The 20,741-nt window shown below is 43.1% G+C and overlaps 1 protein-coding gene across 1 annotated transcript in view; it reads left to right on the forward strand.

Annotated features, from left to right (window-relative positions):
• Positions 1-20,741, forward strand: part of CUBN (cubilin) — a 1,372,460-nt gene that overhangs the window by 780,355 nt on the left and 571,364 nt on the right. Inside the window, exons 39-40 of the mRNA XM_086941783.1 lie at positions 12,551-12,746; positions 14,182-14,379. Coding sequence (XP_086797909.1) covers positions 12,551-12,746; positions 14,182-14,379 — 394 coding nt within the window. The remainder of the gene's footprint in view (positions 1-12,550; positions 12,747-14,181; positions 14,380-20,741) is intronic.

The following is a 20,741-nucleotide window of genomic DNA, read 5'->3' on the forward strand; positions in this document are numbered from 1 at the left end:
TTGTATTGTTCATTGAGAAAGTACACTAGTGTCGATAACTATGTGAGAACAAGTTTCATTAGGCCAGGTTAGGTTAGCATAGTTAGTGTATCATAAACCAGTATAAGTAGGCAAAGGTAAGTTAGGTTAGCTTGGGTAGGATTGGTTAGGTTAAGGAAATTGTGATGTAAAACCCTGACCTGCGTTGTTGCCCAGTGTGGATCCACGACATAAGTGACAGCAGGTGACTACAGTGGATTGCAGGCTCCCCAGTTACACGTAGTGCAAGACCTTAATAATAGTTATAAAATGGGGTGAGCCTTTTTTTCTTTATACATCGAGGGAACTACCTATTTATCTCACATATCTAAAGATATTATTACCTTTGTGAGTAGGGTCCTAAATCTTTCATTATCAAGGTAGTGGTATGTAGCAATAGCCCGCCATATTGTTCTTTGTGAAACATTTCTGATTAATGGGTATATTGCATTGGTATGCAGTTTACCGTATCAAACTCAAAGCTGATGCAACAACTGAGCAGGCGCCCATATTTTTGTGTGACACCTGTTGTTCGTTGCTCTCCTGCAGTCTGTAGGAGTTGGTGATCTCCAGGTATTTTGCTTCTGGGTCCGCCACTATCATTATGAGCAGTCATGCAATCAGAGCTATTGCACCTCATAACAAATAGTAATCAACAGTAGCACAATGAAAAGTAGCATACAGTTATAAAATCAGAATCAGTATAGATCCATTATCAGCATTAGGACAAGTTCAAGTTGTGCTGTGTCCACAATTAACGTCCAATAACATTCTTCAGGAGTCTTGCACATGAATTCAAATCTGCTTTATTAAAGTTTTTTACAATTGCACATCAGCCCAGCCAATGCGTTTCGTCCACGCAGACTTCATCAGGGTTAGGTTATTCTTAAATTCCTACTGTCTCGTGGTGTATGAAAATGTCAGAAAGCAGATGTCTCGTAAAGGTTCAAGATAATATATAGGATGGTAAACTACCCCCTTATTCAATCTCACTCATCAATGTCAACATACCAGATCACAAGCAAACAGGCCTTTTTGATTATTGCTGTTTGTGTTCCACACGTAAACACATGGTGCCATTTTATAATCAGTGAGTGGAGTTGAGCCTGATTTCAGGTTTAATTTGGAATCACGGTAAGTCCCCCAGAACTCATAATTCCCCTGCCCTGTATATAAACACTTTTCCTCCTTATGCCTTGTAACTCCTCTACCCTTCTCTTATCTAGCCAAATGTCCCTCTCATTTTCTCCATCACAACTGAAGATCATGTGGCATTTTGGCCAGAGCTGTCGACTTAAGAACTAGGGAACCAGGTTTATTCTCAGTGTTGGCTCAACATCCTGTGATTCTGGTCAAATTACTCAATCTTCTCATCTTTCTGCACTAAAAAACACACAAGATATTGCCAAATATCAAATTTGTTTGGGACCAGTTTATGTCAAATTTACACTGGCTAAATAAGACTCTGGTGTACTTCGTTTAATGCTTGTACAAAGCACCCATATTCTGCTTGGCCCTAATTGCTGTATCCTGTGCTAAACTGCACTTTGCAGGACTATCCTACAATCAAGGCAGGTATCCGCATGAGGCCCTGTGAGTGGGCGGCAGTTCAGCTGAAGAAAAATGTATCAAGTTATCTCTTTCATCAGCGTGGATGTGTTATCGCACCTGTGTCACTTTACTGACCCAACTTTAAAACACAGCCACCTCTCATCTCTTTGTTTACAAACATCCTCTTGCCAGCACATGTACCAAGCTTACCCCAAATCTATGTTTACATTTCCTGGGTGATTAACGCAGTGCTTAATTTGTAAAAAAAAATAAGTGCCAGAGCTGTCGTCAGGAGGCCACTGCAGCTTACAGCACAACTACTAACCATTACACTCCTGCAACCATGACAATTCAGACTATTCGAAGCCTCCAGGGCCGTAAGAATGGTGTTGGCAGAAGCTAATGTCAATTGAATAATTACCTGTTGTTGTGGTCATCTCTAAATTAGCCAGACAGCGCCAGCTTGTGGCAGACTGTCAAAAGGACTAGTGTTGACAGATGCCAGTGCCGAGCACCAGAAACCACAGGCTCAAAATAAGCACTGGATTAACATAAGATCATTTTCATATATTGGTTTCATGTTTCTTTTTGTTATTATAAAAACACAACATGATCACTGTCCTCAAGCACCTTGATTTTAAAATTACTTTCATGTGCCAAATGTTGCGTTTTCTGTAACGTATCATACACGACTGCTTCCGAATTTCTACATCGTGTACATATATTTATATGTGTGTGTATACATAGGTGCAGTCGCCCACACCTACATACTGAAATGTCAGCATAAAGTTGCAGAGCTTTGACAAATTCATAGCTCTAATGATATATAGCAGGGTAGAAAGAGGTAACATTCACAGGGCACTCAAACGTTTGTCAAGTTCACTGAAGAAATGGCACAAGGCTATCCAAACAAGCACTGGCAAAGCCAATATGTCTGGTGCCTAACCTTTTGTATTTGTTGGTCCTCCTTATTTTTTTCATGTTTTTTTCAAAACTCTAATATTAGGGTAGCTGATGAACCCTCTTTAATCCCCCCCCCAAAAAAAATGTTGAAAAGCAAAAATATGTTTGGGTCTCAAAAAACACACATTGCTTTGTCTATCGGACTGAAGTGACTAGCTTTTGTGAGCATGCTCCTTATGAAAAGGCAGAATGTTTCCACTCATAGTGAAGTTAGACAGTGGCTCAAGTGTGACCCATTGCTGCAGAGGATGGAAAAAAGTGTGAATGACGGACCAGTGGATGAAGAGGTCTGTTTGTAAGCCCTACACCAAGTACATTATACATATAATTTTAGTAAAATCAAAAAGGCCTTGGCTAGGACTGATGTGGACAGTACATTGCCCCCTTCCTGTATGCTGTAGCGGTTTTGACCAATGCAACACTTAAACAAGCGCTGGCAAAGCCAATAGGTCTTGCCCATAGGCAAGCTTTTCCCTTTGGTGATTGGGTGGGAGTGGCGACTGGGGGCAGGGAAGGAGAAACAGACACGGGGAGAAGAAACAGGGATGGGAGGGCAGAGGGAGGAGAAACAGGAAAGAGTGGAAGGTAAGAGCAGGCACTGCCTAGGATCTACTTAAGAAAGATTAACTATAAACTGTGAAACACTCCTGCAACTTTTACAGTCACATAAAAAGATGCTCAACATATAAAAAATACCAATACCTCATGCCTTGGGCAACAGTTGCTTCAGTTTTCATCGATGCAAGGTTTTTGTCGTGTTCCTTTCTATGAATTATGCACAAAAATATTAAAAGCCCCAGCGTCGTTGCTAGTGTCGGGCAGATGAAACATCAGAGTGAAAGTCAACATGTCTTGAAAGGCCACATCCACCCGAGAAGAATTTAAGTTAAATGGGCATCCATAGACTAGCTTGGATTAATTGTATCCATGTTTCCTTTAAAAATCAGCCTTAATCCCCTCAGTGGCATTTCGTTACTTGTGTTTTAAGGTGGGTTCCCTCTAAATACCCGGAGCTGCATTTCCTTCTGAAAGCGGGCATGCTTTATAATTGTGAAATGTCCGCTTTATTAAGAACTCTTGCTTTCAATTGAAACCGTCCCTACTGTGCGATTTCCCTGGTCAGCAAACCACAAACATAAACCAGAAAAACACCTTAAACACATGGAGAAACAAAGACGCAGACAACAGGGGAACTCCGTAGGCACTGGCAGTAAAAGACCAGATTGCAAGCGAAAGAGAAAGCACGGTAACCTGACCCACAAGGAATGCAGCTGCCACCCTGTGCGCCGCTGCTCGCTCCCGAGAGCAAAACGCTGTGGGAGTGAACATTAAATGCTTTTATTCTTGAAAGACAAACGCCAAAGCCATTTGAATGTGTAGGAGGAGTCACACCCACACGGAGTAACACAAGAAGCCTCGCAAAGCAGCACATGCGTGTTGCTAGGCTTGACCTAAAAAATGTACACTGCTTTTCCAAGCCACACTTAGATTTTGTAATGTGATGGCAATCCCAGATGGAATGAAGCAAGGTTATATATGATACTTTGATTGCCTGACTAACAAATATAACATCCGACTAATATGTTCCTCGCTACTGTTCCATCTACTCTTTTCTATGATAGTTCTCTTCCTTTGTCATTTCTTCTCTATGGCAGTTTCACTAACACTCTCTTCTCTATAGCAGTCCTTCACTCACTGTTCGCTGAAGCGCCACCTATTGTCCACCTCTATTTGAGACGCATTAGCAATGTCTCTCCCACCTGCACTCACTTGGGAAGCGCCTCCTGGGGTGGTACCAACCCAGGGGTTTATGCTTGTGATTACACAAAGGAGTAAAAATGCATCAGCTGTGGGTGCTTGGGTTCTATATCTGCCTGGGGCGTACTTATTATTTAGCCATGCATGAAACACATTAACGTTGACAAAGCTCAAAGATCTCGCATTGTCAAGAACCTTTAAATTTGCCAATGCTTGTTTGAGACTTATTTTGAAATTATTCACTAGGTTTTCTTTTTAATAGTTATGCATTCTATTCTAATTTGCCACTCATAACTGTAGTTATCTTCTCTGAAGGTAACAAGTTTGAATCCGAACAAGGCGGTCCCAGACTGGCAACCTTCTGCAGTCTCTAATTTCAGTACAAATTATTTGGCTAATACTATCATCTGTTATTTGCTCATCCTAGAAACAGCAAAGCTGCAGTAAAAAACACTCTATAAAATACAGTTACCTATTTGGGCCGATCCTCATGGCTTATGGTATAATACCACAATATTGGGGTTAAGATATTGATCTGTAGAAATATTTACTCCAAAATACCGACTACCAATGTACTGTAAAGGTAAGCAGATGTAAATTTTAGAATAGTAGCTATATAATTCACTATAATACCCAGTGTGTTATCCACTGAGTAGTCTTAGTTAAGTCTATGTTCCCCTAGGAAAAACATTTTTTGCTTTGCTTATAACCAAACTGGTGATGCCTGGAAGAACTAGGAACTCCCGGTCTGCTCGAAACCTCCTGCTCCAACTTGCTCGCTTTCAGAAACAAGCATTTACAATGCAACAGTCTCGCTTTGCAAAAGTAAGAGCTATTGGCATTGTAAATGGCAAAATTGTTATTTATGTTTTGGTTTTGAAAACAGATAAAGAATTGGCATTGTCATTTACAATGCCAATACCTTAATCTTTCGCAAATGCGAGACCTATTGCATTTGCACACACATACACACACATAGAGAGCCACACACACACAGAGCCACACACACACACACACAGACACACACACGCAGACACACACACACACACACAGAGCCACGCACACACACACACACAGAGCCACACACACACATACACGATAACTCAACCCAATCAGCTGTCTCCCCGGATCAAAGTGGATAACCATGCAAGTCCTGGGGGCTCGTAGTAGACAAATCAACAACAATGCACATAGCTAGCTCCTCTCAGAGAAAAAGCTACCCACGAGCACCAGCGAAAACACCGCACCAAGAAACTGCTCCCATGAGGAGGCGCATAAGCAAAGTATACAGAGACGTCTCTACAAAGTGCCTACACCAGAGGAGTAACGTTTACCGGCTCCAAGCCCGAATAGAGTAACTCATCCAGTTCAGGTTTTACTGTGCATTCTGGGACTTGTAGTCTTAATTATACCGTTACAAAATTATGACTGCAAGTGTCAGGTTTCAAAGAAAAATAAATCTCGACTGGATGAGCTATTCACAATTGGACATGGGAAATGTGTGAGTTCTGCATACAGTGTGCAGTGTACAAAACAAGCGCCGTCTAGCCAGGCTGGTGTAAAATCCACATCCTACGAATATAGACAAGACACGCGAAGCACCAGGAGAGAAGCCACTCACTAAGCAATGTGTACACATGGGGGAGGTAATTATCCTCCACCAGGTAACTGGCAATTAGATCTGGGTTAGGAGTTACACCTCGAGTTTATAAGGTTGCTTGCATTACTTCTACACATAAGTTTGTAGCGGTCCCACCCTACGAGTAACCACACTTCTATCACATGTAGACAAAGAGCGGTTCAGCTGTTTAAAGTAAAGACAGATCTATGCAGCTTGACTGTGAGTTCTTTCTTTGATGGTGAACTCCACAGCAGCGTGGCGTTTCTGTACTTTCAAAAAATCAGGCAGTTCAGAGGTGGGACGTGCTGTCGCCAGCTGTGTGCCTTCACCACCCTGGCAAAAGGAAGGGGGGCCGGCAAATGAAGCCTTACCTGCAGCGCCCCTCTTCGGCCTCGCTGGGCGAATCCATTGCTGCCGCTCGCCGCGCTACCACGGGGTGCTACGGGGGAAGATCAGACTACCTTTCCCTCACCGTAAAGAACAGTCCTGGAGGAATCCCCAGTCCATCCGGTCTCTTTTCCAGAAACTGCTACAATCCAGTGAATGGCGAGCCTCGCGAACAAGCTTCCACAAACCCCCTTTCCACTCCAGGACACCCCGGGACCCCTTAGGCACAGGGGCTCGTGCCGGGAGACTTCCTTGCAAAGGACAGAGTGCGTCTTGCAAGGGGCAAACCACCAAGAGCGAGTATGTAGTGTCGCACGACAGCAACCTGTCGGCAATACTCAGCCTATGTCATATTTGATTAAACAAAATGGAATCCACTCAGAAAGTGGTGGTGATCCCTAAAGTGATGGGGAGCACACAGTGTTGTTTAAATGCCCCTCACACACCAACAGGCCCCTTGGTGTCATGCTTCATCATCGGGGCCTTCGCTCCCCTCTACGGAATGCGGCGTGCTACGACTTACGGCTGCGTAGGAGCGCTTGGTAGTGAACTATGTGAGGGTGTGTGTTTAGGGAAGAAATGTGAGTTAGTGACGTGAGGTGAAAAAAGTGAGGTTAAAAAATACCTGGCTCGTAGGAAAAAAAATATTTATTATGTCCTCGGCTGGTATTATTAAAAAGGTGCAGGGTGAGGTTGATTATATATGTATTAGGGTATATCAACCATTAAGAGTGTCAACATGTTTCGGAGTACAACGACTCCTTCTTCAGGACAAGGATATGCACGTTATCCTCACCTTACTCACATGGAATGTTAAAGTGTATTCTACAAAAAATATAAACTAGGTGAAATGTACCTATCAATGTTAATTTTATGGATAAGCTCAGTTGTGCCCAATTGGCGTTGAAGAGAACTTATAGTTCAAGGTATGATGACCTCATGAGCCTAAGCGTGGTATTGGGGGGTTCCTTCCTCACTGCTCAGTAAAGCAACGGTTACTGCATGGTCAAATCGCCTGCCTTCCCCTCAACGCTGCTCCGATGTGTCTTCATCATTGCTTTGTTTACTGTGTAACTGTGTAAAGCGCTCTGATACCCTCACGGGTCAAGTTTGCGCTCTATAAAACATTAAAATAAAATAAATAAATAAAGGTTGGAGGAATTAGAAAAATCTTTATGAAAAAATCACATCTGCCTCACCACCTTCCGGTAAAATTCCAGGGTGATCTATTAAGCGAGGGGCTGAGAAAAAGGGGCGGGTCCCAAAACACATTTTCCCCATTCATTTTTCTATATGAAAATTGAACAGTGATACTGTCAAAACTTCTGACCATAATTACACAAATGTTTGAAGAAAGCTAGATCTTGGTCCAGAAAGTGTGCTTTTTGTGATTTAGTGTAAACCTGTTCAGTGTTTTTCAAGAAATTAGGGCAAAAATATATTTAATATTTCATGTTGCGGAGGATCCATGGAGCTGAAAGAACTAAGAGCTGATTGGCTGTACCACATCAACAAAGATGTGGTGCTAGCCATCTTAGGACACAGGGAATGGCCCCCTGTGCAAACCTTGTTGAGCTCCGGGGAACTCCATCCCCGGGGTCCGATATTTAGCAGTTTTCTGTGGACCCCATCACCTGGGAAACTAGTTTTCTTCCTTTCGAGTGTGGGCATACACTGCCCACAGTCTCCCAAATGGGGAACAGGAGTTTGCTCCTGCCTAGTGGGAACAGCTAAAATAACCACTGCTCCCGCCAGGGCAGGAGCAAAGGAATGGTGCCAGCTCCTGCACGCACCCCAGTATGGTGCTGTCCACGGTGATGGGGTTCTCACTGCCGCCCCCAATGAAAGGTGCCTTGTGGGTGCCCTAGGTGGCACTGGGGTACTCACCGACAGAGGCCATGGGGGCCCTGGGGCTCCCCCTATGTCACCCAAATGGAGCCAGGGCACCCACGTAATAAAAAAATGCCGGCTCCCACTGGCACCCACGATGGGTGTCGCCGGAAGACCCGGCTGGGGCTGCAGGGGCCCGGGCGCCCCTGTGGCCCCAAAAGAAAAATTAAATATGTGAGTGTCACAGGGTGACCCCAGGACACCCAAATAAATAAATAATGATTAATAAATGAGCAGCAGGAGCTGCTAATTTATTAACACTCCTTTCACAAGGAGATCGACATAACCCCCTAGGGCTCTCTTTTTACTAAATATTTTCTTGCTGATGGTGCCCCTAGAAGGGGCAGGGGTACCACCAGACATTTTTTTATGTTGTGAGGGCCTGCAGGGAAAGCAGTAGATTGTGCACAGTGGGGTGGTTGGGTGCCAGCTAGGAGTGGGGTCAGAAGGCTATGTGCTGTGGGAGGTAGGGCACTGCGCCAAGCTCCATAATGCCCAAGGCAATCAGCATCTTACTATATGTTTGAAAAACATAGACATTCACCCAAACAAAACAAAGGTTAAAGTGATGTTATAGTTAGGAATTTTAATAATATGTCACTTTACATTTAAAAAAACCTTTGAAATCACTGAAAAACTAAAGGTTAAAAGTATGTTATAATTAGGTGAAAACATCAGTTAAAACTTACAGTTCTAAATTATAAAAACACCAGTTACTGTAACTATAAACCATAAGTAACTAACTCATGCCCTCGCCATGCACTCCTAGTTACCTCCAAAATGACATCACTCAATATATGTTCTATGACACCACTGATTACATCACTGCGGCATGTGAAATGACATCATTGATGAAAACACTGCATGGCAGGTTTGAGTTATAGGTACTCTAGAGAATGCATTGTCATATGATAATTTCTTCCTGTGTGATAAACCGTTCACAGGCTATACTTAATCAAGATTCCAAAGTGTGATAACACCCTTTTTCAGTATGACATGTGCATAGGACATACTGGAGTAGGAAATTGTCATCTAATTATTTACCTGCCTAATATTACTGTGCATGCCTGACATTTTGTAAATCTTAAATGTGTCCATCTTTGCAAGTGTAGTCAAAACTTTGCCCACCACAAAATGATAGGCCAGGGCCATATTACATACAGTGCCCTATGATGGTATTCACTCAGAGTGAGTTGCAATTTGTATTGCATCACAAGCGAGTATGGTAGCTCCAACAAAAGAAAGACTGACTGTTTCCCTATTTGGGAATACAAGTCTGGGCCCAATTTTTGGATGTCACAGGATTACTGACAGGATGCATAGGAAGACCATGCTTCATCATTGGCAACCTCTTCCCACCCTGGTAAGACACTGACACCAGGGCGGACTCAGCCTCCTGGTGGACTCGAGCGAAGGATGGAGTTCTTAGAGAAAGATCTCCTGGACAAATGGCGGGATCCAGATTAGCTAAAAATACCTTGAGGTTCCCTGGTATATCACCTTTAATAATAGGGACCTCAGGTATATCTAAAAACTTGTAAACAGGGAACAGTTCAGTTTTTGTATAGTTGGAGCTACTGTACTCGTTTGTGATGCAGTATTTTTACTAGGGAGGATGTACGGTGGTCTTACCTCCCCCTTTCCATTAATGTTTTAAAGTCGCAATTTGTAACCTTCCTGATGAATATTGAGGAGGCAGATCGAACTGCAACCCACTCCAAATGGTAGTTTAGCGAACCAACCAATAATAGTACATAGGTTGGTTAGAAACATTGAAATTGATGTGTAGGAGCACAATTGCAACCACTTTTTGTGAATCAATTCTTAGTGCATCTCGACCCCTATTGTGAGACTTTCTGAGAAACCAATAAAGAACATAATAAGACAGAACATTAAGTTGTTTTGAAGACTTGATCCCCTGTAGCCTCTTAGCTTACTCTGGGCTTTTTCTTAACTTTTACTGCAAGCACCCAAGATACTGAAGAGACGTCATGCAGTTTCTTATCAACACTGTTTGTCACCTGCTTCAACTCGAAAAAGTTTGCCCTAGGGGTTCATCTTATAGATAACCACTTAAGGAGAAATTCTCATTGGCCTACTGCAGGGCCTAAAACCACTTGGAGGTTTTTCTTCACAGCAAAGTTAAACCTAGAATCTATCCAGGTAGACTTATTGTGACTCATAATATAATTCTGAGCATGTTTGCATTCTATTTGGTGTTAATCCCCCTCTATATGTAACACTGATTTTAGGTTCCCTAATCCAAAAATAAGAAATGGTCACATCTATTTTAATTCCCTTGCATTATTGTGAAAATTAAGTATTATATGCATACTGTTTTTATACAATGATTACTTGTTTGGATTTTTTGTTGTTAACTTTTAACTGTATCTCATACTTTCAACCATTGATGTTTGGAACAATTATCAAATGGGAGAGCCAGAGGTTTCTTAAATAGTATTTGCCCCACATCTATCTCTGAATAGCTAGAGTTGGGTGTTGTGGAATCTCAGTTTGGTGCACTAAGCCTCTTACCTAGTGACTATCTTGAATGTCCGTAGTACTGTAGTGCCACAATCACTTTTTGGGTGACTTTTGTGTACCTTTAGACTCAAACCACTGATAACTGCCGGTGGAGAATAATATGCCACACTGCTAAAGACGAAAGGGCAGCTTAATGAGTCAGGATAGTGAGCCTGAATCCCTGCAAATGCAGAATGAAAAATTGCAATAATAATTGAATAGCGCTTACTACCCGTGACGAGGCATTGAAGCGCTTTTCGGCAAGTAGCATACTACTTCGGAAGCCAAAAAAAATTTGTATTGGATTAATATAGGGAAATATGTGTCAATTTAATGGGATTGTTATTGTTGTTCTTTCTAATAGATTGTGGTATGTCAGTTCCTGTAGAGTTAATTCCAGGTTGATAAAGAGTAAAGCCGAGATAGATGGTTGTTAGTTAGATGTGCCAATGTCACTGTGACCTGCAGTTTATGAAACAAAACAAAAGATGGGTGAGTACTGGGCGTATAGCAGAGGATTGAATCATTGTTAGATCTCACATTTATTAGGTGCTGGTTCAATGGTGTAATTTTACTGGTACTGTGTAATTCACTCTGTTTAATTATATGTGATACAAGTAAAGCTACCTGTTGTTCAGCTAAGAAAAAATTACAATTAATTTCAAATGCATTGCTTTGAAAACCTCAACATCTTAAAATAATTATTTGGCGAGCATTTCAGTCTGAAAAGGTTTGCAGAGGTTACATCGAAAGCAGTACACTGGAATGTTTGCAATATTTGATAACTAAAAGAGGATGCTAAGAGGGGGGCGTACAATGAATGAAATGCAAAGCATATGTTATTAGTGCTGCTTCTCACAATAAATATCGGCAATATAAACCATACCGATCAAACCCTACAGTATGAGGTGTTTGAGAGCATATAGACATCAAGGTCAAAAATCTATGTTTTGTCTTGTTTTTTGTCACAATACATCCAGAATGGGATTTTTCAAATATTGCAGAGATCATGCCACAGTCTCAGCATTGGGGGGTGGGGGGAGGTGGGGGAGGCAGAATTCCATCCCACGTTTGTTGCAAAAATGTATGCTAATAGTTACGATGTATGTAGAGCCCGACTAGGAACCAAAAGCAGGTCTGGCAAAAAAGCTCAAACCACCCTGCTCCCTTCGTCTCCTTGCGCAGTCTCTCTTTCCATCCATCCATCCATTCTATCGCTCATCTTCCCTCCTCTATCTTCACCATCTCTGATCACTTTCTCTTTACTTTTTTCTTCCCTTCCTCTCTTTCTTTCTCTCTTAAAGCCTCCACATGTCTGCTACAATTAACTTCGGGGAATCTGGGGAAAATGAAAACTGGCCTCCAAGTGAACTAGTCCACCAGGGAAATGCCCAGTGGACTAAAAGGCCTGCCCGACCCTGGATATCTTCCCATGAATGCATGTTTGCAAGCATTGCAATTATGTTCTGTTTTGCCTTTCATTAGGAGAAAAAAATATTGATTTGCGTGTGAAGTAGCTGGAGCAGCCCTATTCCTCCTTGCATTGATTCCTTTAACATCCCTATACGGCTAGCAATACCGGCCAGTTTGGGAGACTAGGATCTTGAAGTCCTCCAAATCCACATTAGCCATCTAAGGCGGGCCATCATGGGCTGAGAAGTCGTGCTCCGTCTACAGGAGTGAATATTTTTAATTAGTAAGGAAGTAAATATAAAAGCATTTTCCCCCCACATTTTCCCCCCTGCTGTTACTTGGTCGCTGCAGATGACTGTGAGAGGTGTAAGAATTTGCCTCAAATTACAATGATCTGCTTTGGTAAGATGTTGTTTTTTCTTGTAGTTCTATGAAGGATTAAATACACACTCCCATTTGATTGGAACTCATTGTGGCTCTGTGCCTCCCCCGGCCTTCTATTCATTTGGGAGTTCTATGACAATTCAGTTACAAACTGATTCCAGTGTGAGCAGAAGGGGCTTCCTCTTGGAGTGGAATGCAGTGCAGGCCTCCGTGGGACCTTTACCTACCATAGCTCCAGGTTTGTCTCTGAAATATATCTGTATTTCTCCATGATTTTAGCAGTTCTTAGTAGATTTGCCATGCTCTAAAAGGTGAGTTATGTATGGGTTCAATGATAGCCTTTATTGAGAATGCCAGGATCAAAACCTGGTTGTTCCCTTCTCTGACGTCAGATCACTGGCACACCTAGATTGTTTCTCACTGCTCTGACACCAGGGCATTGAGGAATGAACCACAACGCATGGTTCTCCTACTGGGGTGATCTGACAACTCCACGAATCTCCAAAGACCCAAAGGAGGAGGGAGAAATCAGGTGAGACTCCTCTGCCACCACCTGCCATCTATCCTCACTGTAAGGGTCTTTGCAGACTCCCAGATATAGAGAAATACTGACAGAGAAGAGGGTGTTGTGGGAGGGTAGCAGTGCACCAGGTACAGATTTCCTATTGCAATGGGGCATAAGGGTGAGGCAGCGGAGGACATTTTCAGGCAGTGGTAACAGGATGTAACACACACGGAGGAGTAGCGAATAGTGATCCAAAGGTGGCACATGCTCTGTGAAAAAATACTGCGCTCACTCAAAAATTGTGACATGCTTCATCATTGGGCTTGTATAGAATACACCCCTGCACAGATCAACTCCTGGGGTGGAGCAAAGGGAGGGGAAGACAATACAAACATGAAAAAAATTAAATTATATATTTTATATAGTTCAAACCATCATGCCTGTGAAAAAGTGAAGGTGTTCACGAAACGTGTCAGCATTTGTATTGTTGCAAGATCGCCACGGCTCCAAGTTGCAGCTTCCTTAAATAAATACAAAGGAATTCACCTACCTGTGTGTGGCTCATCTAAAGGGGTAACTCTTTGGGGCCCATTACGATGGCGGGCGGATCGCCCCCACCGGGCCGGCGGTGGTCATCGCCTGCCCGGCGGGGGCAATCCGCCCACCATTGTCACTGCAAAGACCACCGCCACATTATGATGGCTGGGGGGTCCGCGGCGGACGGAAAGACCGTCCGACGCTTTTCCGCCGGTCGAAGAGTCGACCGGCGGAAAAAGGGGTTTAATATGGTGGCGGTGTCTGGAAGACACCACCATCCATATTATAATGCAGGCCGTGATCAGACTTTCCATGGCGGCATTGCCACAATGGAAAGGCTGGTAGTTCCTGCTGTTGGGGGCCCGTCTTATACCTCCAAAGGAAGTGGAGTTGATTGATGCCACAAGTGCTATTCATTAAGACAAACTTTAAATGCCCAGGGATCAACTACGAGGTATCATTTGATAGACTGATACTCATTATGAGTGATTAACTCATACATTTCTAAGGAAAAGGTCATCGGCTTAATTTGTATGTATACGATACTCTAAGTAGAACACATTCACTTAAAAATAAGCTAATGATGCATATAACTTCTTTAATGTTGTTAATGCTAATGTGTTCTTTTCAGGAGCTTGTGGTGGCATTCTCATGACAGGACAAACACCATCTTTTCTCTTCTCTCCTGGATGGCCTTCTAAGTATTACAATGGTATTGATTGCACATGGATCATAAGAGCTCCTGAGTCAACTGTAGAGTTTAACATCTTGTCAATGGACATTGAATCTCATAATTCATGCAACTATGACAAACTTGTAATACAAGATGGTAAGACACGTTTTCTGAGTATAGCAATATATTTTGTCTTGTGATATGTTTTCATTATTTGCCCTCATAACCCTCTAGACCTTACCAGGATGCTGTCCAGACTGAATGTGCATTGGTAACTAAACGATTTTCAGATTGATGCTCATGATCAATGAATATGTATTGAAATTAACTATTTTGATTACTGTCCTCCAAATGAGGCGGTTCTTCTTTTAATAGCCTTTTCAAGAAAGTTCCAGATTTGTGTGCCATAATGTTGACTGCCCTCTCCCTCTAAAACCAAACCACTAGCTGAAACAACAAATTCAGGTCAATATAATCTTATTTGCAATATATCTTCCATAGCTAGAGACAATGTGCATGCTCATTCTTGCTGTATAGAATAATTCCTGGTGGATATGAACAAAAAGCCGCCAACAGCTCTGATCCTTCTTGAGCTACTGAACTTATTCAAGCAGATATGCCATGTTGACTGACAGATGAGCCATTTCAGTTATTTAGGGATTATTGCAACAAAACAATGATTGGATGAAGAGCAGCATTTCTGAATGGTTGACAAAGCAAATGCAATGTTGGTGGTTATTAGTCTCAAAAACCTAGAGATGCTCAAAAATGGCTGGGAAAGGCTTCTCCTCTCCAAGATGGTCAAAGGACTTGCTCCAAGATGGGGAAAAATCTCCCACTAAAAACACCAGCCCACCACGGTTCTAACACACTGTGCACAGCATATCCAGATGAGTCCACACAGCATTGAGGCCTTCAAATGCAATAGCATGATCCAGTGACACGGCACCTATCCTAACGGTGTTTGTAGAGTTTTGAGCTGCTCTGCATTCCAAAGTGGATACTTTGACTATTGTCCTCAATATATTGAAGGATGACCACAAATGGCTGACTACGCAAAGCAAAAACAACACTCAAACCAATGTCGAAGGTCACCTCTTAGGAACTAAGGGCCAGATGTAGGAAGGGTATTACCGGTCGGTAACGACCGAAATCGGCCGTTACCTACCGGTAATAGGCATTTGTGATGTATGGGGGCAATTTACAGATTCGGTAAATACCGAATTGGTATTTACCGATTCGGTATTTACCGAATTGGTAAATGACATGTAGGAAGCACTTTAAACAGTGCTCATGTGTTTTAAGGATTCGTTATTTACCACCAACTATTAGTTGGTGGTAAATAAGGAATACCTTTGAAAATGCAAATCAATGCATTTTCACATGTGCCATGTGGCAGACATACATGCCCTTAGGGCATGTATGTGTGCCACATGTGCACACAAGCACTATTCAGGGGTGCAACAGGGAGTCAATGTGACACCCTGCCACCCTTGAAGCTTTTCCTATTTTACCGAATCGGTATTTACCAATTCGGTAATTGACATTAATTCCTATGGGCCTCCAGGCCCATAGGAATGAATGGCAATTACCGAATCGGTAAATACCGATTCGGTAATTACCGAATCTTAACGATTCGGTAATTTTTGCAGATTTTTTATCTACATAGCATTTACCGATTCGAAAATACCGAATTGGTAAAATTCGCTATTTTCGAATCGGTAAATTTCAATTACCTACATCTAGCCCTAAATGCCTTAACTGAGTCATAAATCATGATGAGCAAGGGAGCCAAAAGAAAACATAGACTAGTCAACAACATGAGCAATGACTGGCACAGTCTAGATGGGGCAGGAGAAGGAGAGACAAATAGTGGTCCCTTCTCCACAACCGATCTCTGAAGATCATGACTCTGTGGTGGCCACAGTGGCAGCATTTCAGACCGGGAGATCACCACCAAAATCCCAGGGGTCCAGTGGCGACCTGTCTGATCTGAGCGACACTTGCAATATTGTATACAGAGTGACTCCACAAACATACCTAGGGGGTCATCCATGCCACCAACCTGAGAAAGTCACTCTCGGACCACAACCTCCATAAGATACAATTTCATTAGGGGTGGGTACCGACTTCCACCCCCACCTGGAAACTTCAACCACTATGGCTGCAAGACCTGATCATAAGAGGCATATTGCAACCAGGGAAGTCACAGCCTCCTGCTTCTGGTGGAGTGGGAGGCGATTAGAAAAGTTTGTCTCTGTACCACGAAGGGCGCCTGTGGCATTCTCCAATTAAAGCTAAAAACCCTAGAGGCATGCCTCCTGTCCCTTGAATGCCTAGCCATAGGTGATCCTACAGTAGACCTCCGAAAGCGCAGAAAAAGCAGGCTGCTTTATTAGAGTGGGATCAGTGCCTGGATTACGACTCATACATTGAATGCAAATATACAGAAATGAATAGAGAGGAGCACCTGTTGGCATGGCAAATTAGAACCCAGCACACCTACTCATTCATATTGTATAGACACAAGGGAGGGCAGAGAGATTCTGCCTCAGCAGATGACAAGGCCATGGAAGCTTGCCTTCTAGAACAGCAGCCCCAGCCCTCCCAAGGAACTTACTGGAGAGTTTACTAGCCTCAATCATGGAAAAAGAAATCAGGGAAGCCATCCGGCAACTGAGGCAAGCTGCCAGGATCCAACAGATTGCCAGCAGAATACTACATGGTCTTTGCAGCGGTTCTAGTGCCCAAGCTAAGGCGCATGCATGAAGTGATGCATGTAACGGGAAAACTTCCTGACCAACGAGGGAATAGTAATGTCAGTCCTGAAGCCCCGAACATACCCGGCTGAGGTCTGCTCCTACCATCACATCTCAATCCTAAATATGGATTATTAAATATTGAGCAAAATCCAAGTGGGGAAACTTATTCCGATCCTACCCCTGTTGATCCACAGCAATCAGAATGTATTAATTGCAGGGAGGACCACATATCACATTATGGAGAGGACCCTCAGGAAATGGCCTAGAACAGCATGTTTATCTCTAGTGCTCGAACAGGCGATCAACATGCTCAGATGGCTGTAGCTCTTTAAAACCCTAGACCAATTTGTGCTGCCCCATCAACTGCTCAGATGGGTTATGCTCCTCTATAGCAAGCCCATGGCAAGGGCAAAAAGAGGCCAATACATAGCAGTGTATACAGTAGCGAGGGGTACAACTCAAAGCTGACCTCTAACGCCCTTACTCTTTGAGCTGGCCATTGGTCATGCAGCAATGGCGGAATGGTCCCACCTTGTTTTTCCCCCTCGATAATACAATGCATGCATTATCAATTTACGCAGACAATATGCTTGTGCATATTTGTGATGTGAAGAACGACCTCACCCCAATATCACAAGATCTTGCTTCCTACAGTCAGGCCTTGGGACTAAGAGTTAACCATGTGAAGTCCCATCTTCCCAGTTTTCCAAGAGTCAGCAAAGAGACCGATTTTACTTGAAGACCACAGTCTGCACTGGGCCACTATGATGTTCCGTTATTTAGGTATCAATATATATAAAGCCCAACTTATTGGATAGAAACCTAGGCAGGGCCACAAGGACCTTGTTGGGCCCCGGTGGCTTCCTGGACTTCTTTTCTACTCACTGTTCTGGGCTGCATAGCAATCACCAAGATGTTAATGGTCCCAAGGTTATTCTATTATTTTGCAAACCTTCCCCTTGTGTTTCCGCAGATGTTCTTCAGACAGTTAGAGTCCCTATTTAAAATCCACATATGGGAGACTGTGAAGCAGAGAATACAACTGGCGAAGCTGAGACTCCTACCAGATAGGGGAGGATGAGGAGCTCCCGAATTTTAACAATACTGCCTAGCAGCCCAGCTCCAGTGGCAAGCTAGATGGTTGGTGGGAAACCCTCTACAAGAAACTGGATGCTTGACTGCCCAGGTCCGAGTTGGAGTAGTTGAACAAGCTGCTTTTCTCCGGGGAGGAAGTATGCAGAGGAGCCCACTATTAATGGCCAACGCTATTACCCTGTGCAAAAAGGGCTTTGCCTAAACATGCGAGGCATCAGGAGGCGATTGGCAGAGACCACAATCATATGCCCCACCAACGTCTTGATACAAACACTACATACTATGGGAAAGGGATGTAAATTAATAACATGGTTGTACCGAGCAAGCAGAGATCACACAGATATCCCCCCAACCCCTTAGGGAGACACAGAAGGAATTCTCAGAAAGAGCATTTCATGACAAGGAATGGTAGTGGACCTTGCATTACTCTGGAAAAGACTCTAGAAGTAAGAGATGTTGATTTATTGAGTCAAATATTTTGCATAGAGATTATTTGACACCAAAGAAAATTGGCTACCTGTTTCTTGGGGCATGTGCCGACTGCATCTGTTGTCACTACACCCACGTGGACTTCAGACATGATCTATGAGACTGCCCATCATTGCATTTCTACTGGTAATCAGTCTAGAGTGCAATAGCAGCTGTCACGGGTAGGGCAAAACTGTTATCTATCGAAGCCTGCCTAATTGGCACATACCCATGAACCCCCCCAACACAAGGTTACTGTGAGGTTCACACATGTCCCACTCTTGTTGCCAAGAAATGCATCACAATGCAGTGAAGATCTATTCACCCCATCCAGGACAACTTGGCAAGTGGATACCATGTTCTGGGCAGAGGTGAAGGCGGAGGTGAGGGTGCTTCATAGGGAGGAATATAGAGGCCTAGGACAGCATCCCATTGCAGACCAAAGGGAGACCTTAATGCAAGACATCAAGCACTATGGGTAAGAAGACACTCCTTCCACAATCGGTCCCATGACACCTTTGGATCAGGGTGGAGTGGGCCTTTAGACCTGACTACCAGGGGAGGAGAGCGGGACTTAACCCCTGTTTGCACAGATCAACAGATTCCCCCCACACACAGGCAGTGAAACAGGGAGCCCCAGGAAAATTCTATAACACACATTGTTCCAGGTGGTTCAGCTGTGTTAAAAATGGTTTGTTTCTAGCTAAATGGGAATATGATGCCTCCCACAGGAATGTTAGCGAGTGAATTGCAGCAATGGAGTATAAATATTACCTGGCAAGAAACAATGTATATTCCATCTAGCTGACCATGACACCTGTATACTCACCTGATACATTTTGCTCCTCCAACTTTGGCAGAGATTTGTAACGCCCAATAAAGCTCTTTGAAAGAAAATAGATGGTCAATGGATAGCCAGGAAAAATCTACTCTTCCATCCTAAGTCCTATCATCCCAATTCAGGCTGTGGGGCTCAGGTGGTCACATGGTGTAATCCTGTGCATATACCACAGGTTTCAGTACTGCCACCCATATTTTGTTATGCAGCAACATTTAGGGAGTTCCTACTCTGAGAAGCAAAAATAACCAGGTGTAAGAGTATGAGCAACAATGGTGTAAGTGGGAGACCGACGTGCAGAAGAAGAAATCCATTTAAAACTTTCAATGACAAGTCTTTCACAGACAGAAAGCATCCTCATAGCTATTAATAGGAGAAGCTATAAGTTCATAGAAAGCATTTATCTGATGATTCAAGTGCATGCTTCAGGTTTTAGTAGCAAAGTTTAGATTTTATGAATATGGGAGCTGCTACCTAAATAGTTTTGTTTGGGTATATTACTTTGATGTGAAGACTATTCTCTTTCCAACGGGGAACTAGAAAGACCCAAGATGGGATTGGCTGCCACTGTCATCCAAGGTACCACACAACAGCAGTATTCCAGCAGGTCTAGAAAGATTGACTGATTAGGGTCCAGTTTGGATGAAATAAAGAATCATATTTAGATCTCTGCACTCAGGTTACTCCGTCACTAAAATATAAATACATTAGGATATAATGGGATTTATATTTCTGGGGATGGGATATCTGTCACCGTTGTGATGGAGTAACACATCCACCGAGATCTAAATCAGACTCTAAGATATTTACAGCTAAAATAAATGCTCATATGTCAAGGACAGAGCACTTAGCAATTCATTCTTTTCATTGAAGGAAACAGGTGCTAGAGATTAGGTGAATCTATGTGGCTCAGGACAAAGAAGCATCAAACCTGAGTCCAAAATGTTGTAGGTGATAGATACTGACCCATAGTTCCCAGCCAAAATAATAATATTAAAGTACTTTCACTGTTTCTGCTCACCATGAAATCAGTCTTAAGCACGTTTCCTTCAGTCCAATACCTCTCTTTGTGCTGCCTTACATCAAACAGGTATGCCTGCACAATGGTGTTCACAGATTTTTTTTGGTTATTTTAGAAATGCCATTTTTAGAAGTTGGCATTTCTGTCTGCTATGTGTCTGCCTGCCTGATGTGAGTCAGCACTAGGCTGAATGAGACATCTGCATTTGAGGTAGTGGGAGAAGTAATCCCCTGACCTTGAATAGAACTGAGCCCAGCCTGGACAATGCTGGCTCTGCCATCTGTGGTGTGTCTGATCACCTAGCCCCCACCTGACAAAGGGGAAGAGGAACTTG

This window comes from Lissotriton vulgaris, chromosome 10 (assembly GCF_964263255.1).
Source record: "Lissotriton vulgaris chromosome 10, aLisVul1.2, whole genome shotgun sequence".
NCBI lineage: Eukaryota > Metazoa > Chordata > Amphibia > Caudata > Salamandridae > Lissotriton > Lissotriton vulgaris.